Below are 24,417 nucleotides of genomic sequence, written 5' to 3'. Positions count from 1 at the left end.
ATTTATAAGATGCATTTACACACACTTTTTCCCCCCATTTTTATTTCTCCTCTCATTGCAGCTACTGCAATTCAATTGTTTTGTAACCCAGATGGGCATCCAAACCATTACTTGTCAATAGGAAGAACTTAAATTCAGCATGACCAAAATAAAACAATTGCCAGTTGTTTGACTATGATCAAAAATGTAGAAATAAATCCCCAGAATTTCTGCCTGAGATCCAGCACTGAGTGAGGAGCATGTGCAGGTCCCCCACCAGACCCAAGCCATCGCTGTGATTTAGAAGCTGCCCCCTCACAGAATATATGATTGTTTCAACAGGACTTGGTTATTTCTATAGTGATAGAGCCTTGACATTGGGAGGTACTGTCTGCTGGCAAATGGAAGCAGAGTTTTTAAAAATATCTTTAAAAATCTTCCCCCTTGACTTTTGACTTCCAAATGATGCGTTACACTCCATCATCGCTCTGCTAGTATTTGATTAGCTTTTGGGAAATGCCAGCCTGTTTCTGCTTCAATGGCTTTGTTTAAAACCTTGAATTATCTTTCCTAGTTCTCTCAAAAAGCTATTTCCTACCTAATGTGGTTTATTAATCTGCTGCATTAATGGCAAAGCAAACAGAATATTAAGTAGGATAGTTAATAGCAGCATCTAGCAGTATCTGCTGGAAAAAATATTTGGGAAATACTTGAAATTGTTCTGAATCATAACATCTTTTCCTCAGCTGTTTTACTGGAGAATTCAAAAAACCTGGTCTCTGAAAAAAAACTCAGTGTATCTTAACGACTGGAATGTGTTCCATGATTTTTCAGTGGCTTGGCCATTAGCTTAGTCCATGTATTTTTTACTCCAAAATGCAAATGGGGTGGAAGATATTACTGTGGTTCTAAGTTTTATGGGTAAAATATTCCTTTAAGAATTTTTTTGCTAAGTTATGTCCCTGTGGTCAGACAAGTCTGCTGGAGAAATGATGCAAGGAAATCTAGTCTTGGGGCATAACATAATGCTGTTTGCTTAGAGAAATGCCAGTCTCATAAAAGCCAAGTCTTTCTGACAGAAGCACAGCAAAGGACTTCAGTTGAAATATTTACTGATTGTATCTCCACCAACTGGTGCAAATTCACACCAGTGCAAATTCATCAAATGCTTCCTGACACTAGGCACTTCCTCCTGCCCGCTCAGGTCACACCAACACATGACCCATGATTATAGAGGTTTATAAACAAAATAAAACATTAGAGGAATACTGAGAAAAAAACTCCACACAAATAACTCATGCAGGAATCAACAATACATTTTTTGGGGAGTCAGCTGGTGACAGTGGCCTGCATTTATCTGTCTACAGCTGATACATATCAGCATTAAGACTTGGAGAAGTTTTCCTCTTTAGGTTGTTCCTGCAGCAACTCTCCAAAAAACCAACTGTAATTACATTAGAGTAGTATAGTATACAAATTCCTCATGAGATATCAGAAGTTTCCATGAACCAGTAAAAACAAAAGATGCTTCCATCCTACCTTAGCAATGTGAGTTCGTCCCCTCCTGCATCTTCTGTGCTGCTTGCCTGTGTAGAGAGGAGAAACAGAATGTACAAGGCTGGATTTCAATTCCAGACCAGTTTGGTCACTGTTCACTTGTTCTTTCTTAGCTATTTTTGGGAAAATAAACAGCACTTCTGGCTCTTCTAAGCATTTGCTATGTTCTTATAGTCAAGACCTCAGCCCTGGTGAAGGAGCTGGACATGCTGACAGAACTCTAATAGAACACTAGAGGTCATTCAGGAGTCAAAGGTCATCCCCAAAGTTCTGATGTCACCCTGGGTCACAGGTCACTGCAAGAGGACAAATGGTCTTGCAGAATCAAAGGTTACTGAAAGGCCAAAACGGGCTCAAAAGGTTCTCAAAAGGTCAGAGGTCATCCAGAGCTCAAAGGTCACCCGTGTGGTCAGAGGTAACAGAAAAGGTCAAGTGGTCACTTACAGGCATCCAAAGGGTCAGACAGCATCAAAAATTTCATGCATTTGGTGCATTTCATGCATTCCCTTCTGCTCAGGGTACCCACAATGTTACACAAAATAAGAGCTATGATAGTAAATATTATGGCAAATAGAAGATACAAATATAAAACAGCAAGAGCTCACAGTTGAATACAGGAGACATCTATAAGAAACACCAAAGTAGCCAAATAGGAAGGATTTTAAAAGTCTCTCCCCAAACCAACTGGAGATTTTGTCATTTAAGATTAAGTTCCATTTTCCCTTTGAAGGACCTCAGTGGTGCTATTTTAAATTTTAGAGATAAGAGTTTTGAATAAAATCCTGTGTTACCCAGACAGTAAACCATGTAAAATGGAAACTGGAAAATCTAGTTTTGATACCCTTTTCACTTTTTATCCTTTTGTTCTTTGTGATTTTTCCTGACTCTACTAGAAAAGTAGAAAATTCCAAATATTCACCAGGTTGCAGTATAGACACAAAAGTATTATTGCAATTACATCTGCCATGTGGTTATTATGTAGCAGGGAAAAAGCCTTACCCAATCAGAGCTGCTCAGGAGGAACTTGTCATGCACAAAAAGTCATCAAGAAACCTTGATCAAGCCTCAAGTAACCTTAGAATAATTATCACGGAAATGCAAAACTTCTGGTTTAGTCCCAAGTCAGGGAAACAGTGCCTAATTCCAAGAGCTTCAGTATACTAAGCAGGCTGGCAAGCCCTGAACTGCCTTGTTAAATAAAGCAAGACCCAAATCTTACAAACACACAAAGCACTTAGTGCCTGCCAAGTGGAATTTCACGCACAGTGCTGAACTACAGAATTTCCCTTCACTTACAATCCTAATGCTGATTCTGCTCAGCTGAAAAGGAAGATAATGAGCTCAAGAGCTCTCAGAGCAGGGGCTGGCACATGAGAATGCCCACCTAGAACACCAAGTCTCTTCATCTTCTTTCTTTGCTCTCCTACCCTAATACATGCACATAAATCCCAGTTTCACTGTATGTTTCCTGACTGTAAATAAGAGATTGCAATTTATTTTATCCTGTCACCCAAAAGTACTGCTTCTCACTTTCCAGCATCACAGTGTGCTGGATTTACCAGCCAATAAAATTGTCTGAGCACTGCAGAGATGCTGAGGCAAGGAAAACTTCTCCTAAGGAATTCCTGAGGCTTCTTCTGTTTAGAATAACCCAATTTCTGTTTAGAATAACCCAGGGAGTTATTCTAAAATCATAAAGGCAGGAATATCCCCTGCAAACTCCAGTGAGTAAGTGCATTTCATCCCACTCCACCCAGCTGCCTTCTTTTATTCTGGACTTGTTCCAACGTTTTGTTAAACATCTGGGGATTTATGCCAAGGATTTATGATCCCCTTTCTCCTGCAGTGGCTGCAGTTCCCCTAGGTTAGAGAGTCAGCATTACTTTTGTTAAATTCCCTCTAGAAAGATCAGCTTTTAATTAGTGTGGTCTTTACTGGAACCTTCTCAACGAGAGGTACTGAGTGTTTTCATCCTGAACTTTAAAACACTAACAAAGAAAATAAACTGTCTGTGGAAGTGGCACAGCTATGAACACACAGCACTCACAACATCACTGCACCCTAAACACACATAACTGGCTTTTTATCTCACATAGATTTCTGCAGAAAAACTGAGATTTCTCCAGGGATCTTTGCAGTTAGTTAGTGTAAGAAATTGCTGTAATTAACAATTCACTCAAAATTTTAAAATATGTCCCTTGCAGCCAAGGAATATGGAGCCACAGAAAAGAACACATCTGCAAAATAAACATTTTGTATCCGATAAGGACACAAAAACACAGTGATTATTTTTCCTTTCCATTTTAAAGTTAGGGCTTTGAGTCTTAATTTTTTTACTTCTTTCATGAATGGTTAACCCACTGCAGGATGGTTTACAAAGCTGCATGCATATTGCATTTAACCAAACTTCTCTTTGAATGGAGGGTAAAATACACTGGAAAATGCCATTTGTTTGATAACACTGTTCTAAGTGAAAAACTGCAACGCAGAAGGATAATTTCAATCAGCACAGTGCAATGAGGGCACCTTTTTTCACGGCATCTACTTACACAAAAACACCAGCATGGAGCCCCAAAATCATCCTTTTCAGTGGCAAGTGTATCTAAAGATAAGCTCTTACTTTTTAAAAATGCACACCACACCCTTATTACCTGAAATTTTTCCCATGGTGTTTTGGGCATAACACCTTAAGTTTATTCTGCTAAACTTTGCTATGGCAAATGTTTTTCTGGGTTCCTATTAAAAGAAAAGAATTGTGAAAGCACTGTTGAGAGAGAAGATGTCTCTCTCAACCTCTCAAAGAAAGGCTGCACGCATTTCTGAATATAGTATCTCGAAATTTGTAGCAATATCAGCCACTGTGAATACACCCATGTGATAATTTATTAAAACAAGTTTTGAGAGTTGATGTGCTGCAGACAGAAAACGATGGAAGTCTTACAGGTACAGCAAATCTGAGTCAATATCTGACATTTCTTTTTCAGCTACTCTGCATCTGTCTTGGCACTTCCCAGAACCAGGAGCTGGAATTTTCATTCCAAAGAGGAACAGAGCTCAACAATAAATGTATTAATTTTATGAATGCATCTTCTCTGAGTATGTAACACACAAGAATTCCTAAAAACTTCAGTTTCATTTTTTAAAATTGAGATTATGTTGCAGTACCCAGTAGCACTGTTAGAGATGTTTAGTTTTATTATGCTCTCTGAAAGCTATCATTATGTTTGATATACCTTTAATAATCTGAGGTCATGTAACATCAAGAAGGTATTAAATAAATTTACAATGGTAATAAATATCTTGTTAGAGAACCAGCAAGAAGGTTTGAGCTGAATTGTTTTAGCATGAAAGAAAGTGAGGTATACCTTACAAACATAACCTATACTTCCACTACTCAACTGAAATATTTTATCTCCATTTTAAGCAGGGTGAAAAATTAGTGTTCTATTTGCTGTTGAGAGCTCAACACTTAAACAGAATCTAGATTTGGAGCAGAGATATTTATTTTATCCTTGAGAAATATATTTATTGCTGAAAAACATAATTCTACCAAAGAAAAACCCTATGATAGAAGCAGATTAGTACAAACATACCTTGAAATGAAAGATATTTAAGTATTCACTATGAAAATTTGTTAAGCCTTTAATCTCAATATTTATTAATGGATCTTTTGTACAGAATATTAAAAAATCAGTAGAGGCAGAAACATTGGGTTGTGGCTGGGCCTTGTCCCTCATTCTATGTCCAGAACACATTAGTCCAGCTTTCCTAGAGCAGAAATTACCAGCAGCCTGACACTGTTGACAAAATTTAATGACATATTGTTATTTTTAATTTTGTGGACAGTTTGTAAAACCTCCCATTGCCTAAATGCTTAGATGTTTATTCTTTTAACAGAAACAGCCACTTTTAACTTGAAAAATTTCACTCAGAGAGCTGATAAAAACCAGGCAATCACTCACCGTGTTATCAACTCGTGAAACTGATATACGACTGTGAACATTTCTCTACACTGAGCTGGGTGATACAAACTGAACTCCTAAAAAAGGCTTTCCAATTACCCTGATTAAATGAGTCTACAGTAATTTTGAATACTCAGGAGCTCTAACCCTTCTCTTTCAGTCAGTCTCTTTTGAAAAGTTCTTCCCAATGTCTCACCCAGAAGCTTCAGAATTGTCTTATTGTGCTCATTAGCACTGACCTTTGGGGGGCAAGGGCCAGAAAGAGGATGCATTTCACTACTGGTTTGGGTTTGTGAGCCAGAAACACAGACAACTGCCACAGTGGAAGGGCTGATTTGGTTTTGAACACCATAATTTGGAAAGCCTGTAGCTAATCTTACCCATATTAGCAATAATTTAGTGCAGCCTAGTTTGGGAAAGAGATATAGAAATACTTTGGAAACAAATTTCATTGCTTAAAAACTAAAAACCACAGAACACCAAAACGTACATGCCAAATATGTGGGCATGGACACATCATACAGAAGAGAGTCTGGACAGGGAGTACATTCCTACCACATAGATTTTTCAAGGTATTGCACTGCCTGTCAACTTCTCCACCTTTTGAGAAACTCTTAAACCACTTCTGGAAAAAAAATCTGGAGAAAATCCTCCCTGCTGTCCTTGATAATCTGTGGTTAATTGCCAAAAGGCTGTGGGAGCCTGACATGGCATGCAGGTAGACACTGCTGCCACAGTTCCCCCTTTAAGGAAAAGCTTTGTTAACCTGCTGGGCATTTGAAAACCACCTTCATTACCAGACTTTATCTACACTGCTGTGCTTACACCTTCATGTCCACCTGCTATTTTCTCACATTATTTCCAAACATCTCACCCCCCAGAGCTCAGGCAGGGTGGCAGCTGCTGGAGCCAGGTGTGTCAGCACACTGACCACCAACAGCGACATCAGTCCTGCCCAGCACACCTGGGATCCTCATGGGGATAGAAAACAGGAGCAAAAAGGCTAAGGCCAGCTCCCAGGAAACTTGTAAATTCAAATTTTGCAGTTACTCCTGTAAATTCTTTACACAGCAATAAGGATTTAGAGAGGCTATTTCTTTTCCTGCAAAAAGAAAAGTCTACAGCCTTCTGCACAACCCCTCCTGGAACACAAGCCATTCTTCAGCAGATAAGAGAAAATTAGAACTGCATTCAGAGCTATTTGTAACTATTTGAGTTAAATAACAGAGAGGGCAGAAGAGAGTCAGTCCCAAATGGTGGCATGTGGGGAAAACCACTCTGCTACATTAAAGATGTACTTTTAATTAACTTCTCTCTGAATGATTATAATTAAAGATTTTACCACAGGTCTTCTTAGCATAATTACCTTCTATTTCCTTGCACAGTGCACATTCCCAGGAAATGGGAATTGAGATTATTTCTTAATTTAAATACTTCCTCAATTATTTTTAAAGTTATTGCCTTTTAATTGTTTTATTATTGTGATTTTCTTTGTGCTTTTTGGTCCTTCTCTGATTCTTACAGGCTCTTGCAAGACCTCAGAAATATTTTTCATGCAGTCAGGTGCAATTGTAAGCAGTTAACCAATTACAGGTTGCATTTTATTATGTTTGGATTCAGAAAAACAAGTTTATAAAGAGAGTTATAAACTTACTTTTGGACTAGGGAATAAATGGCTCATTTTTCTCACGGGTGCTGAACATATGGTAGGAATTTTTGCAGTTTTGTTCTGCAGATTGGTGTCTACTGTTGGTTTTGTATGCAGGTCTCATCAAATGGCCTTGTTACACCTCAGCTTTTGCCATGTGCACTGAATGTAAAAGATTGAGCAGCCATCCTGATTTATTTGAAGACTAATTGTGCAGATCAGTGCATTCAGTAGTGATTGCTTGGTTTCCTACTAATATTTCCACTGATGCTATAAAGACATACTGGGAGCTGGCAAATGGAAAACAGGCCAAGGGAAACAAGCTCTGCTTTCTCTGCACTGCAGATACACTGGGTCACATTTTCCCCATCAGCCTGAGATTCCTCCTGCAGCATGTTATTAAAACAGAGAGATAGAGGTGGCTGAAGACAGGATTTCACCGAGGAAGGGGGAGGAAAATGCACAAAGGAGAAGGATTTAAGGCAGAGCCCTGCTCTCTCTTTTATCAGTTCCTGCCAGCTCTGCAGCAGATTTAGTATGCAAGATTTCCTTCTGAAATTCCTCTAAACTGTATCTTCCAGCCCAGGGAAAACAAACAGCAATAACCCAAGAATAAACAGGATCATTCATCATTTCCTTATTCTTATCTCTGATGATGTTATCTTTACACTGAAATATTATCCAGCCAGAGGCACTCTCTGGAAACCAAAGACACCTTTGAAGTAGCACCCCTTGGGACAAAGCACTGGCATCAAGTGGAATTTGTGCTGGTTCCAGCTTAGCAGGCAGAGTCTCTGGTGCTGACAGCGCATTCACAGAGCTCCCAGTGCTCAGCCCAGCTAGGAAACCACTGGCAAAGAGAGTTGCCCACAGTGCTGCACCTGGGTGCACCAGGGAAGTACCAGACAGACAGACAGCTGAGGCTGTAGGCTCACCTGCACTGACACAGCATTGCAGAAACTGACCCTTCAGGCACAAGTTTGGATTGAACATTTAAATTCAATATACATGTTAAAAAATAAAAATAAAAATTAAGGGCATTTAGAAGTTATGACTTTGTAAATCTAATGCCAGCTAATGCTTCCACTATACCCCCCAAACAGGCATTTTATTTATGATTATCTACAACAATTCAGCCACCTCTGTATTAGATAGTAACTGATGCTAGTAATCCAATTATTTCTAAGTCATCATCGTAGGCTTTCCAGATTTGTCTATGTTAAGAAATCATCAGACAGAAAACTGACAAAAAAAACCCATTTCCATCCTGTAAGTATTTCGAAGTAAATAAAGAAATTAGAACTTCCCATAAATCTTCCATTTGGGACTCCAATTCCTCTTTTCTTTCATTAGAATCCCTCCCCAAAACTGAGTATGTGGCTGTAACTAGATAAAAATTTGGCCTTCTTTGAAATAAACTTTGGTATTTCTGTGTGTGAGCTTTCAAAAAAGGCAGAAAAATTCTGTTTATTTAGACTCCTGTTCAGAATAAAACCTTGTTACTGTTGGCTCTTACCAAGAAAGCCTTGAGCATAGGCAGCTTTTGCCAAGAAACACTGAAATTCTTCCTTGTAGAGTAATTCCCAAGCTTTTGGCTGTCTTGTTCCCACTGTGCTTCATTAGCTGCAGAACTGAATAAAATTGGTTCTGTTTATGTAAGAACAGATATTAATAGAGCCCATGCACATATCCACTGCCTGCCATGCAAGGACACACAAAATGACCCATTCAGTTGACTCTAGGTGGAACCTTCTGCTAAGTGGCCATTGAGGTGAGCAGGGTTAAAACAGAATTTTCACTGGGGATTGATTCTGGAGGCACAAATGAGAAGGAGAGAGACATAAATCACATCCAAAGTAAGTAGCAGGTCTAGATTTCAGGAATTTTAAATGTTTGTCCCTACAGAGCCTACATTTTATGCAGTGTCACCTCATCTTGCTCAGTGTGTGCTAGAGGAAATTTGTATTTAGTGCAGTAAATAAGACAAAAAATAAACTGATATGAACTCAAGAGAACTACTGAACAAACCTGTGCATCCCCTTCCCTGTGCTTCTCCATGTTCCAGTGGGAATATTTGCCTGAGACATGTATGAACCTCTCAGCAGTGCCCCTGCTTAGGCAAAACCCAAATTTCACTCCACCCTTTCTTATGCTGAGGAGCAAGGTTAGGAGCTAACCCTAAGTACCAAGTCAGTTACCATGTTTATTCCTTCCACTGTCCACCCAGCAGCCTGGCTGAATTCTGTGTCCCTGAGCTCTGCCAGCAGCTTGCACTGCTCCTCTGCCCTGCTCCCAACCCAAACATCCCGGAGCAGCACTGTGCCTCGAATGTCCAAGGGGGGCACACAGGCTGAGGGAAGCAGCATCCCTGCTCTTTGTCACTTGTGGGTGATGCACACAGCCAGCTGTGAGTCAGTCTTCTCCCACAGCATGGGCAAGGGAAGGGAGGATGACCAACAGGTACCTGAGGACAAGTGTTTGGCAGGGCAGAAGAAAAGCACAGCAAGTGCCTCTGCAACAAAGCACTGCAATCCCCAACCAGAACTGCTGATGTGGCCCCAGAGATATCCTAAACATCCACCCGGTACTCCAAAGAGGCCATGTGCCTGCAGAAAAGCCTAGAAACTAGAAATCCACTGTGGGAACACCCTAACATTAATATTAACTACAGAAATCAGAAGAAATTATGGCTGATGTGAAAAAGCTTTCACAATGCACTCCACAGTGGGGTAAAATAAGCTGCTATTGGCACATCTCAGACTTCTAATGAGGTTTTTCTCTCTTTTGGGATTGCTGGGAGCTGCTTGTAATTGGTGCCAAGACTTCCACAGGCTGACACATTGGGCTGTCCAGCTGATGGACAAGGTCTTTGTTCTGAGTGCCTGCAGAGAGAGACAGGGCAAGCAGAGCTTTCTGCAAAGAAAGCACTGTCACTGCTTGGAAAGAACTTGTGGAGACGGACAACTTGAAACATGGCAGCTCTTTGGCTTCTCCAGAATGACAAGAAGCCAACAAACAATACTTCTATTATATTCAAGTCCAAATGAATCCCATCCCAAAGCAAGTGTTTCTAGAGTGTTTGAGGAAGATCTCCAGCTCACACAGATTTTGAGAATATAGGTTGGCATTCTGTAGGGCAATCAAGGAAATGTAACTTGAGCAGAACTGGCAGGGAAACCCAGCTCTCTTCAACATGCAAGCTCACAGAGCAGATAAAAAGGAAAGCTGAGATGGGTTGGAAGAGATTTAGGTTCCGAGACAGAATGTGTGCTGTGTTGTGGCAATAAGTGTAATGTAGGTAGCTAAATGAAAAAAAGAATCTGGAGAAAAAACAAAGAAAATGCAGGGTGAAGGAGAAGTGCTGGAAAAATGTCTTCACTCTTTCAGATTTATTCTGACAATATTGTCATAATTTCATCATTTCCCAATTCCTCTTTCTGGTTGAAAAAGCTAGAACTAGCAGACAAATTCACAGAGAAATACTGGTAGTAATGCTGAGGCCAGACAAGCTACCTTGCCTACTTGACCTGATTACAAAGATTTTTATAGGGGACCACCAACACTAATTCAAGAAAAGTAGCACATGGAGAATTAAACAACATGGACCACATGAAAAACATAAGCAAAGGGGTCAGATTTTAAAGGATATTTGAAACATTTAAAAGTTACAATGAATATATTTGAGCTGCCTTCAGAAGGCCAGTGTCTAAAAGCATAATTGACGTCCTTGAGGTGACATGTTGGTGAGATCCTCACCTTGCCCTGTTTCTCAGCATCACTGCTTTGTTCTTTCAGCAGTTGTGGGTTTTTTTTCTATTGATGGTAAAAGCACATCTCTGAGCCTGCATTAATACAAGTCCAGAAATATCCTAGGTCCAAGAGCAACAGTGCAAAAGGGTGTCTCTCCTCTTCCCCATCTCTTATCCATGAGACACAAGCAAAGCAGAGCTGAGGAAGAGGGCTTAACAGAGGGATACATTTTCTCTTTTTGCACAAGACAAAGAACAGTGGGAGTTGCTTTTTTAGTTATGAAGTTCTGAACTTAAATGAGCACAAAGTGGTATTAACCCCTGGTTCCATGAGTTCACTCTCATTGGAAGCAGAATGGCATCTGTAAGAGCCCTGTATTTGCACTGACAACATCCTTGTGCTGAGAGACAAGTGTGAAACCAAATCTCTGAGATTTTGTTCTGCTGGTTGAATGAAACACATTATCAATCCAGTTCTGATAAGAAATTTCATCAAGGACATAATAAAAAATTCTCAGGAAAGCCTTATCAAATCTTGCATACAGACATAGTCCTTTCCTACTTTAATGAATTTATATTCCCTACCTAAAAACAGGCCTGGCTGAACAACTGCCTTTGACCCACACTGATCTAGCAAAAATCATGTGGTAAAAGAGCATTGAGTCAGCAGAAGCTTACCAGAGCTACTGAGACAGCAGGTATGCACTTCAATGCTGCCTTCAGAGGTGAAGGAGAAGACTCAGAAAAACCTCAGCAGAGATAAGGTAGTTCAGGAGTTATCTGACTTCTCCAAGGGGGGAAAAAACACAAGTCCTTAAAACTAATGATTCTTGCAGCTACTTTGATGGCATCAAAGACTTGAAAACATCAAATATAGTGGCAGCAGAGAGAATCCATCCCTGTGGTATCAGTGTGTGTTACAGAAAAATTTAACCAGCTGGTGAAGAAAAACTTGAAAAGGGATATGGAAACATAGTATTAAAAAATGCACACATCATATTGAACCATTAATTCAACTCATTCTGCAGCGTGCCTGTGTCTGCCAGTGCTGCAGTTAATAGAGAGCACATGAAACTCAGAATGCAATTAAGTCTTGGGAGAAGCACAGTTGGAGGCTGTGGCAGTTTCTATGGCAACCTGAAGGGCTCAAGACTAGTAACAGGAGATTAACTTTAAAGGCAAGATAAGTACATAAATATAGCTCTCGTTTACCATTTTCTCTGCTTCCAAATGGACCATGTATTTTCAATTTAAACAATACAGAAATGCAGTCAGATGTCCTACTTGCTATTAGCTAGGGCAAAAATAGCCTTTAAGAACACCCTGCTAAAAAATTCTGACAATTTCAGATTCGGGGAGTCATCTAAACTCCACTAATTAATTCAATCAAAATGGAAACACCAGGCTTGAATGCTGCCAGGAGATTAGAACGAGGCTTCAGGATAGAGAACATGACAGCCATAATAAGAGTTTGCTGATGTCAACACACTGTATGCTTTTGAACAAATCCTCTTGACGTGTTTTTCTGGATTACGCCTCAGATCAGGTTTTAAGTCTCCAAAAGAGCGAGGGCAAGATTAAGAAGAAATTTTTAAGCACTACAGACCTTTTTTCTTTCCTTCTTTCTTTTAAAATATTCTCTTCAGTGAGAATGTGTCAAAGAAACCTCATACCATTTTTTTTCCTGACACTTTGAAGCTTTTATTCAAAGGATCAGCTGAGACTGCAGTCACCTTCTGAACTCCTGCCTGCCTTACTTACAAATAATCAAAAAAAAGTTCATTAAAGAGAGGCCACATCCCTAGTGCAGTCAGTTGCTCTGAACTTGTGTGCTTCATCATTTAAAACCAGCTGGTACATGCATAACACATTGAGGAACATGTATGTATCCAGTGTGGGGAGAACACTGCCAGCAGAACTGAAAGCTGTTACATTAGCTAAATTAGCAGCCACATTAGCAAAATTGCCAGTCCAATGTGATTTAACCCTCTCTTGAGTAACACAGATCTCACACTGGCACCTCTGCACAGTTTTTCTTGAGCATCAGATTCCTGAAAGCAAAACGGCACCACTCCTACTGTACTATTATTTGGTGAATTAACGCGATGCATGGTTAATTAACAAGATGTTCCAAGGATTACTGTGGAATAACACAAGTCCTTTGGGCTGACCCAACCACACCCTCAAACCCTCATGCAGTTCTACCTGCATGGTGAGCATTTTTGGTAGAAATTTGTTAACTTGTTGTCTATTTGAGGAAAGAATGGAGACACCCTGTGAAAATGTCAAAAAGTCACTGTTATGTAATTCAAATGTGCTTTCCACTTCACTGAAGGCATACCAACCTGCCCATGATAATATCTAAGCACCACCTAGAGTGGGCAGGTTGGCATAGCAATGTTAAAGGCTGGGCTCTATGATCTTGGAGGTCTTCTCCAAACTTAATGATTCTGTGATTCTATCCACAAAGGAACCTGTGCTCTGCTTCTGCTGTGGTGGGAATTTTCCTGTTGGATGTGCAGAGCAGAAGGAAACACTGATCTGTTATTTTTTGTCAAGAAAAGGCTTTGGGGTGACCTAATTATGGCCATTCAGTACCTGAAGGGAGCCCACAAAAAAGATGAAACTTTTTACAAGATCTTGTAGTGATAGGACAGAAGGCAGAACAGCTTCAAGCTGGAAGAGAACAGGTTTCCATTCTTAGGGGAAGGAAAGACAAAACAAAACCCCAAAGCCAAAACAAAAACCCAAAACCACACTTTGAAACAAGACCTGCAGAGCCAGTCTGAGATGTGTTGAAGTAGGGAAGAAATTTTGCCATCCTTCTCTACAAGGAGCAATATACATCACCTCCATCAGTATAAAACCTGATTTAGAGGTAGGTGACTTCTCCTTGCTTCAGTGCCATTTTAGACCAAGAAGAAATAGTTTATAAAATGTGGAGTGAGTTGGAGTAGTGAAAACTTCCTCCCATTTGTTTTAGTTTAACAAGGAACTGGAAATAAAAATCTCTCTAAATAAAAATAAGGTATGTCCCCCTCTGCCAAGCACTTGTTCTACTTTGTCACATCCATGTTTTCAAAGAGGTATATAATACTCTGACTGTCAAGCAAAAGGATTTGTACAGGAGGCAAAAGGGAGCAAGGAAAAGGGAACACCTAAAGACCTCGTGTCCAGAATTAATATTTTGTTCAGAGCAGAAAAGCTACAACAGGGTGAGATGAGGACAGCACTCCCATAATTAATTTTTCCTTCTATTTTCCATTGCTTTCCCTTTTTTTCCTCCCTTTCAAGTAATTGAAAAGCCACAATTGAAGAATATGCAGGGACAGCAGCAACCCTTCAACTCTGAAGTTCATTTTGACTAAAAAAAAGAACTCCAAAGCTACACAAAAATTTCAAAGAAGGAAAGATTACATACTGTAGAATCCATTAAGTGGGAAGTAGTTGAAGAGATCCATCATTCCCCTCAGTATTCTTAGGAGCTGACCTGTCCTGTAATTGAAGTTACCACATCTCACTTTGAAGAGTTTCTTTTCTCTTTCTGGAGTGGCTGTGTCAGTGCCAAGTTCCTCAGGAGAGACAGCTTAATAAGAGCATAAAAAATGCTGCCCTCCTTTGCTGCACATAAAGGTCTTTTTATTTCTTTCTTTGATTTTCATTCAAAATGAATTTCTCTGTTTTAAAAAAGTAGGTTTCATTGGAGGAAAACATAAGGATAACTTTGAAATGTGTGTCTCTGGTAAAAGTCCTCAGCAAAGGGTTTAAAAACAGAAATCAGAGCAAAGCTTTGCAAAGTTATTTGTGTGTGGGATTTGGTTTGTTTTGTTGGGGTGTGGGTTTGTTGATTAGTTTCGGGTTTTCCCTAAACCATGTTTTAGCACATCCTTAAGCACACTTCTCAAAAACAGCATATTTGTGAATTTTAAGCATACAAATGAATTAATCTGCTCCTGGTTTTGCTATAATGAAGCAAAGTGACTTCATAAAGAATGACAATTACATGGATCTGGATTTGCTGCAGACATTGGAAACAAAGAGACTTTATAAGGAGAGACATTTTCATGGATCTGACTTTAGATTTCATCTGCTTCTTCTCTCTCTGGTCAGAAAGTGCAATGACTGTTGTCATGTGGAGACCAGGAATAAGAAACACTGGGAAGGAAGTCAACAGTGTTTGCTGCTGCTAAAGTTTAACTCATGCTCTGGACAGATCCAGAAGGAGATTTTGGTAAAATACACAAATTACTGAGGAGAGAAAGGCCCAGCTCACTGGTTATCTAGAATTCAGCAATTTGCAGGTCTGTAAACAGCAGTTTTCACAAGTTCTTTAGGCTTATAACATTGGCCATGCTGGGAGTTGCAAAGGTTAATTAAAGAGGTACAGCTCTTTACCATTCTGCAGCCTATTCAATAGTCATTTTAAACACAGTTTATCTTCTCCCACCCTCCACCCCAACCAGCATTTTGGTTAAGCTTGGAAGGCATCATGGAATATAAATAATCAGCAAAGTAGCCAGGGACTAAACTAAACATTAACGACATCAAAGCAAGAGCTGGAAGAGAAGAAAAGCGGCAGATCAGATATTTAACCAAGGAAATATTTCATTCATCCATCATTTCTTGCAATTAAGTGGTAGATTGCTTCCTATACTTTCCTAGAGAAAATATGCAAAACACGAACATATTTTTACAGCTACTGTATGGTTTTGATTTACAGTGTACTCCCTGTATCCAAATCCAGCTCACTCTCTATTACTGCTGCTTGGTCCTCTTGTATTGACCAAGGAAATGTTATGAAGGTCACAGCTCTCCATGGAATTCCCAGAGAGTCTAGAAATAAAATTAGACATCAGAGAACTAAAAGACACCAAAAGAGTAAAGTAAAGAGTTCTAAATCACAATTTCTTCACTTGATCTCCGCTACAACTCTGTGAAAATACTAAAGATAGACCAAAATGTTTCCGTTTTCTTTTTCTTGAAATAATTTTTCCCCTTCAATGTAGTCCCATTCATCTTAATGACTTTGGTGAAAGGTAAAAGAACACACAAAAATCTTAAAGTTATAGATTTTAAGGCCTGTAAAGGACACACTGTGACATCTTCTGTCCCCCTCTACTTGCACAGTTCCCCCCTGCCCTGCCTGCAGGGTTTGCACAGGGATCAGCCCTTCCCTGCCTGTGCCAGGTCCAGCACTGCCCACCTTGGCTCACCCCAGCCTCTTTTAGCCTCCTCACGGGCAAGGAAGAGCAGGGGTCCGTTCTGAGGTGTAGGTCTGGCCCCCAGCTCTGCCCAGCCTCCCACGTGTGAGAGCTGCCCAAAAGCTGAGCTCCTGTGCCTGCTCTCGCACGCTGACACCAGCAGCTCCCAGGCAGAGCTCCAGCTGCATACTGGAAGCAACCAGAAACCCCTCAAGTATTTCCTTGTCCTAGTAGCTTCCAGAAAAAGTCAGTCCTGAGCAGCACTCTCTGCAAAACCCTCTTCAGGCACAGCTGACTGCCCCAGCCTTTGGCAGAGCAGCCTAAGGCCTATACTGTGGTTCCTCACCATCCTTGTGAGCACATCTGCAGTCCCCTGGGAATAGGGCAACATCTAATTAAAGCAGATGGTCAGAGAAAATTCAAAGGTCAGGATTTTTAGTTGCTGGCAGAACCTCGGCTTCAAGCATCCATCTAAATTATCAGCCATAGAAGCCAACCCATGCATGCAAAGCCAACTGCAGTAATATTTCCTTAAATCAAAACCAGCCTTGGAATGCTTTTTTCACTTATTCCTCCCCATTTTCTTTCCACAATTTTAATTTAAAAAGATGTATCAGTAAATCCAAGCAACTTGGACATAACTATTCTAGTCATAGACCCCAGGGAACAGCTGTAGCACGAAACTTCACCATCCATTTCCTTTCATTTCTCATAATTTTTGGCTCAAAAATTTTTGTATTTTTACTACAGGCATATTTCATCCCTTTCCTTCTCATAAAAAACAAAGTAGAAAAAAATAAAGGTAACCAGCATTTGATAGTCCTGGAATCTAGCAAAAATGCTGACTCATGAACGTGCATTTCCATTTACTTGTAGTAAATAAACAGTGCAGACTCCACTCAAACAAACTGGGCGAGAGGGAAACTGCATTAGGTTCTGAGTTGCTAATGGCCTTTCAAGGTTCAGCCGAGCCTTTCTGTGCGAGGCGATAACTGCTAGTGCTATTCTTCTCTCCATTGGTGTTGTTTAAGTGCTTAAGGATGTTTGCGTACTTGCCAGAGTAGGCGAAATAAACTAATTAAAGAGGAACAAAACACTCTAGGAACTGTCGGGTGTGGGAGAGGCAGCGTGAGAGGGAACAGCGCATTCAGAATACGCCTATTAAATTCACTGTTGCACAGCTCTGTAACTAACTACAGTTAAATGATCTACAATTAACTACTGTTTAAAAGGAAGTTGGATTGTCTAATTTTCCCTATCTTTTAACGGTGAATGTTTTTTCAGGTTTTTATTTTACTCTACATTTCTTGCCTGTTTTTCTGAAAACATTTCTCACTTCCTACCCTAACCTTGCGTGAAATGAAAAGCCACTAAGGGTTTAAAATAATCTTTCATCTCCCCGACTGTTACAGCCAAACATAACTCAAAACGCTGAAATATTTAACGCTTATATATCATAAGCCTGATATATCATAAGCCTTTCAGTACAAATACATTTCATTTCCCAAGGGCTTTTTTTCCTATCAAAGATTTCATTTCTGATAGAGTTTTTTTTGAGAAGTCTTTAACATCAGCAAACAAATCAAATTGCCCGTGTTCACCCAAGAGAACGAACAGAAAAGGGGAAGAGCTTTATTGGCAGTCCTGCTCAGGTAAGGAAGGTGACACAAGCATAAAATAAAAAAGGCTTGCATTTCATAATGGTTTAGAGGTGAATCTATACCCTTCCTTCATGCCTCTCTGATATCAATTAGTTATCTGAGGAAGGAACAGGCTGATGCTCTGATATACTACAAAAATAGAAAGGTAATACCTAATTTTAAGACAGGTTCTCAGAACACTTTAAAGGGTTACGTCCAAAGCTCTGGAGTGAGAGAGAACAATGCTGACACCACGTGGAAGAAAGCGCTGCTGGCTCCTTCCTCTACTGCCGACTTGAGATGCCTGAAAATCTTACACTTGGGTCAGGTGTTGTGGTGAATGTTTTAAGCATCAGAGGAGGACCACACGCATCCTCTGAAACCAGAGATTTGTGTTATTCTAGCGGGTACACAGCAGATTAATTATAATCCTCTTCCTTGTAGTTGATGTTTGTGAGCAAAGCAACTGGCTGCTGCTGCCGTGAGCACCTCAGGTATTGCTCCCCTTCACAAAGTGCAAATAAACATCCTTCACCTGTAATCCATACAGGTCCTGTAAGGCTGACTGTGTGGGAGCTTTTCATGTGCTCCATTCTCGGCCAGACTGAGGATGGGCATTCACAGAATAAGTAACAAAAGGTGAGACTCCCCTGCATTGCTTTCTGTGCCCATTCCGCCTTCAAAACCATTTCCCAAGCCACAAAAGGCCGGTATCAGTTACCAGTTTTAGAAAGACCTTCCCTTCTCACGCACATTGTGTCCTAATGGAACAACAGCCAGGGACCAGTGTGAGCAGCTCATGGCACTGCCTGAGCTCTGTTTTTGTACCAGTGACTGCAGTGAAGCCTCAGCATTTCAGCTTGAGCAGCTCCCCTCCCCTGTGCCAGAGCTGCTTGTACAGCAAAGCACAGCCAGCAGTGGCCTCATTTGTCACACTGGGCACACCCTCTCTTGCCAGGCTTCTCTACTAGTGCAGCCTTGCCCAGACACACAAAAAAAAAAAAAAAAAAAAAAAAAACAAAAAAAAAAAGAAACCAAACCAAAACCACCACAACCAAATAAAAAATCCCCACACTTCCGAGTACTGGGAAGGGTAAAAGAGAGAAAAGAAGACAGCAGCACACCCCACCTGGGGGGCTGAAATGTGGCAGCAGTGTCCCAGGGGAGTTGTCCAGCAAGTCAAGAGAAGCCCCCAGCACTGCTGGAGCAAACATTAAACCAGTGACATTTCCTCCAGACCCTGCAGGTCCCCACAAGAGGAGAGCAGGCACACTCGTCCTTTCCAAGTCTCAGATCTCCAGCACAAAGGCCAGGCTGCTGCAGACCACAGGCACAGCACAGAAAAGCTCTGTTGCTCCCAGCCACAGGCAGCAAGGCTCTGGCACTGAACTCTAGAAGGAGCAATGAGTACTCCAGCCACATCCACTTGAGCTGTTTCAAGTCAAACTTCCCCAGCCTACAGCATTTTCATCAAATCCTTATGCCCACAGTCTGTAACATATTCTGCTGTGCTTTTCCAGAAGAGAAGAAATATATCTTTACAATTTATTGGCCACAATGTTTGTGGGGGTACAGGGCCTGCCTACTTTGATCTCTACAAATGGCATTTTTCATCCAGTCTTCTGGTTTGATCAGTACTTATATAGAAAATTAAAATGTAAGGTTTAATGAGTCCATATTTTAGCAAGTTTACAAAGATTAGGGAAAAGAGTTTTTCTGTGGAATCTGAAATAATATTATTAAGTCCTTCTATAATGTAACAGCAATCCCCACAGATATACTGACAAATCTGGCCCTTCACATAGCACATGCAGGGTTTGCTATGTTCACATCTAAAACAAACTAAAACATACCACTGTTAAGGAAAAACCTTAACTGAAAGAAAGCAATTAACATCTCTACAAATAGGAAATGGAACTATGTTCTCCTATCCAGGAAAAACTATTTTGACAAGACAATTAGACTAACCTGGAAACTTCAGATAATGAGAATGTCTGGTTGGTTGGTTGTTCGTTTGTTCTGAAAAGTTTCAGCTAATTCAGCAAGAATTGTCATGGGATTACCAAAGTAAAACACCAGTTAAATTATTGCTGTCCTCCACATTGAGGATACGCCATTAGAGAGACCACAATTCTGTTTTATGACAGCTTCTCATGCAAGTGAGGCACCACTTTGCTGTTTTTCCACAGATCACAGTTAATGCTGAAGCATCCATATCCTCTGTGGAAAAAGCTAAAAACCCACAAGATTAACAAAGCTCTCCAGACCACAAAAGCCTTCCCAATTAAGCCATAATTTGAGCAGATAAAGTATCCATGAAATATTTAGTTGCACTCTTCTGACCAGCTCCAATCCACATTATAGTTTCAGATTTTCATTCAGAGCTGTCTGTGGTCAACCTGCAGGTCCAGGATATTGTCCAGTTCTACTTCCCCAACCCCCTGGATCTCTGCAATCCCTTCAAAATAGGGTTCTAAGACTGTAGAGAGCAGCCTAGCTGATATATAGTGAAGTGTGCATGGAAGGACAAAGCAAGATAAGAGAACAAGAAATGGGACTCCTCTCCTCAGGGTGTAGGCATCTCTCCTAACCAAACCCATGTTTTAATGGGGATACAAGCAGTGGCTTGTAGCACCCAGAAAGTCATGCTCCTGTTTGTTTGCAAGACAAAGGTTATAATTAATTTGCTGGTGTACCCACTAGAATAACACAAATCAGGCCTAAATCAGGAAGGATTCATCTATGACTTCTGTACAAACAGGAGATACAGAAACATATTCTTGGACTAGATGCAAAAAAAATTCCATATTCAACTTCTATCTGGAACGTAAGATGCAGAAATGACAAATTGCTATTAGCAAGGTTTGGTTCATAATTAAATTACACTATAGAAGTTAAGATAATCTTGCACACCTCCAACACAGCTATTGGTATTCCTTGGGTTAAACTCAGTTATTAGAAGGGCCTCCGGTGAAAACAGACACTGTGGTGCATAACCTCTTTTTAAATAATTATTTAATCCAAATGTGAAAGTCATGTAGTACCAGTGCAGCTTTTGGGCTAGGACAAAATGTTATAGGACAGCTTTAAATGCAAGTGAATACTCAGGAGCAGTGGAGAGGGATAAATCAAAATTTTTAAAAAATGCACTAAAAAAAACCCATACAGACACAAAACCCCAGCCTGGTAGGATTCTGCAGCATTCTGACTCTATTTTAAGGGTGAAAAATATATGTGCAACACACAGGAAAAAAAGACAAGTTAAAATACATCATGGCTGGGATATAAATTTAAACCACTATCTTTATATATTATTGGTGGCTGTAAATAGCCTACTGTCCAGCCTAGGGCAATAGTTCTGAGCTACCAAAAATCTTAAACCCAAAACTTCTTCTCCCAGTCTGTCATCCTGAATCAGCCAGCACACACAGTGTCAGTGGCATGGCTCCTGGAACTTTGAGACCCTAAGAACTGTGCTCAAAACAATCCATCTGCCATTTCAGCCCACAAACAACACGACTGAGGGTTAAGTCTTGTCAGTTGTGTGGCAGGTCTGCCAGATTGGCATGGCTTTAGTTTGACAGAGCTCAGGTTAACTTAAAAAAAAAAGAAAAAAAGAGACAACCCAACAACAAAATCAGAGGAATTAAGTAGTCCAAACGCAAGTATCTGTGTAAAAGCCAGTAAAAAGTTTCATTTCCAGGACGAAACAAGGACTCTGAGCCAGGTTTGCCGTTTCACTTTTTGCTTGTTTTACTGGAAGAAAAACATGAACTTTTAATATGTTTAGTTTGTAAACCTAACTTTGATGTTTCTAGTTTAGTGGACCTTGAGCAATTGTTATATTATGAAAGATGAAGGGTACCTATCCAATGTGCCGAGTTTCCTGCCAAAAATTACAAAAACAAGATCAGCCACAGAATACTGAATTCCCTTCTCACCCACAGATGGGATTTCTTTCATAAGCTTACCTCAGAGCAGGAGAGTGCCCCATGGCTATGCCATGTCTGAGGCTCTATTAAAGAAATTGAAAGCAGCTTTTCAGCAGAATTCTTTCCCACATCACCACAATTCCAGACAGACTGTGACATTTTGCAGAATTACAGGGAGTGAAGCTGGTTCTAAAACAAAAGCACTGCAAGTGAAAGCCTGGTTTCCTGGCTTCTCTAATACCTCTCCAATTTCTTTTAGCTGCTGATGCTTCCTTTAGCTTTGCAAACAGATGTCTTGGGACAGCCGATATTTTTATTTTGTGTGCTCATTTGAATACTGGTTTCAGAAACTCCCAGAGGTGGTAGTGACATGGGACTTCTTCAGAGAGAAAGGGGAGCTGGGAGCATGAGCTCAACACTGTTTTAGTGTGAAACAATCCTAGTGTTACATTTGGGGCCATCTTGGGGCATTGAAGCAATATTTTAGAAACATCCTTTTTCCAGTATAGCATGTTCTTTATACCTGTGTCTGTACAGGTTTTGTTTTCAAAGAAAGCTTCCAAGGCATTACAGTCCCAATATTCTCTTTGGGATAGGTAATATGTTCTAAATACTGATTTAACTTTGTATGAAAAGTCTGCTAGCTTTCCTTAACAGGGATACTTGGAGAAAGAAGCCAGAAAATTAAGGAGTCATAAACACAAATATCATCACCCATACTTCCATGCAATGCTAATCTCTTCCACAGTCCATCACTTGACCTGGCACACTTCTGCCAGCCTCACTGTGAACCTCAAGGATCACAAAACTGCACTGTGAAGTATTAAACTGCAGGGTTTGCAACATTTCCTTCATGGCTTTTTCCAAAAATCAATTTCAAGTTAAGCAGCAACAATACACAACATCACAAAGTGAAAACAAGATTTATATTGACCCTCTCTCTAAACCAGGATTTGTCTATCATGTTTCTTGCACCACAAGGTTTTCAACAAAGAGGCAAAAAAGGAATCAAAGAGCTAGCAATGTTTTAGAAAACATCCAAGGAGAGGCTGGAACATACACAGTGAGTTCTAAAAAATAAGTGAGGAGTTTCAAACCTTCTGATTTTGCTTTCCTGCATCATCAATGTATAGACAAAAAATCACACAAAATAAAATGTGTTTCACTCAAGGAAAAATCCAGTAGCTTTGATCTAACAAATCTTGGCATTAATATATTTAAAGTAGAGCAGCTTGGGATTTTCTTCTTGACCTTTTGCTTTTACACTTGCATTTTTTTCCAAATTAGAATTTTAACACTCATGTTTCCTCTCTAGCTTAGGTATATCATGAATATTTACATTGCTGGCTCCAAGGTACAGTCATTAATTAAACTATGTATAAGCAAATGTATTTCCATTTCTGGGTTTCAACTGATGAAGCACTTTTAATTTCTTGCTGTAACTCTCTTACCTGAAGGCCATCTGCTTGTCTCTGTGAGAAACAAGGGTCCAGGTCAACAAAGAGCATCTCCTGGTGCTGGAGCAAATACAGCAGGAGGCCATTGTAAAGCCTTTGCTCTTCACAAGCCAAGGGACTGACAGGAATCCTAAAGGAAGAGGAGCTGGATTAATCTTAGGAGCTCTCAGAGCAGGGGCTGGTCATGGCTGACACAGGGAGCCCTCCCAGTGGCCAAGGTCATTCAGCAAAGCAGCAATTGCTGAGACAGTGACCACTGGAGCTTGGCGGGTTCACAACAGTGGGACCTGTACACGGACAGAGCCCCAGCTTTGCTGCAGTGGTTCACAACACACTGAATCCTTGTGGCAGCACAGCAAAGGGGAAGGAACCTGACAGGAGCTCAGACACAAGGTTCACAAGATCAAGGGTGAAAAGGACAGGCAAAAAAACCACCACCCTATCTATCTGCCATTGCTCACTGGCATTAGGGTGGAAAGAGTGGTTTTGTTCTACCTCCATTTATGAAGGTGAGCTTTGATCACTAGGATATCTTATTACCAGAACTGTCTGGGAAAAAAAAAAAAAAACAAAACCCACAGGTAATAGACTGCTTCAGTGTATTAATTTATAAATCCACAGACATCAGTCAAATCAGGAAGTGGAAATTCCAGATGTTCCCATTAACCATGTTGAGTTTGGGTTGGGTTTTTTTTCTTTCTTGCTTGAAGTCCCCATATTTTTGGTTTTTTTTATGAATAGTAGTTAATTTTTTACTGTCCCCATCAAGTCAGAATAATTAAAAGGATTCTTTATATAGGATTTTAATCTCAACCCCTGAAGGACTTGTTTATTCCCCCCTGCCAACTATTTGGAAGCTTGGAGAACATTTACATAAATGCTGTGCCCTTAATGGAGCTTCTCCAGCCATGCTGCATCAACTCAGTTACACCCAGCACAATATTAATATTTAAAGAAGAAAATCATAAACTCTGGAGACTAATGTGGAACATGAATACACCAGGCTTCTGTTTGCCAAATGAGTACATTCATTATTCATTTGCAATTTTAAAGTACAAATATACACATTGGGCCCAGTCCAATTGCTCTAATTCGTGTTCCTCTTTTGTAAACTCACTGTTGTTTCTGTAAGAACTTAAGTTTGGGCTCCTTTTGGAAGCAGAAGGTTTTGAGCAAGGTTATGGCCAGGTATAACATGGAGAGATTTACAGGATGAACCACTGTGTCATCAGTTCCTTCTTTAGGATGAGTTAACATTTCTCTGTCTTGCATTCCCATTTTTCTTGGGATGG

General features: G+C 40.3%; 1 protein-coding gene across 7 annotated transcripts in view; it reads right to left on the bottom strand.

Annotated features, from left to right (window-relative positions):
• Positions 1–24,417, bottom strand: part of FAM13C (family with sequence similarity 13 member C) — a 114,457-nt gene that overhangs the window by 81,937 nt on the left and 8,103 nt on the right. For all 7 annotated transcript variants that reach the window (XM_014267762.3, XM_074544650.1, XM_005488046.3 and 4 more), the window contains exons 5-6: positions 23,120–23,255; positions 1,519–1,565 (exon numbers count right to left, since the gene is read on the bottom strand). In XM_014267762.3, the coding sequence (XP_014123237.3) occupies positions 1,519–1,565; positions 23,120–23,255 (183 nt within the window). The remainder of the gene's footprint in view (positions 1–1,518; positions 1,566–23,119; positions 23,256–24,417) is intronic.

This window comes from Zonotrichia albicollis, chromosome 7, assembly GCF_047830755.1.
Source record: "Zonotrichia albicollis isolate bZonAlb1 chromosome 7, bZonAlb1.hap1, whole genome shotgun sequence".
NCBI lineage: Eukaryota > Metazoa > Chordata > Aves > Passeriformes > Passerellidae > Zonotrichia > Zonotrichia albicollis.
This window is presented reverse-complemented; position numbering and strand designations above follow the sequence as displayed.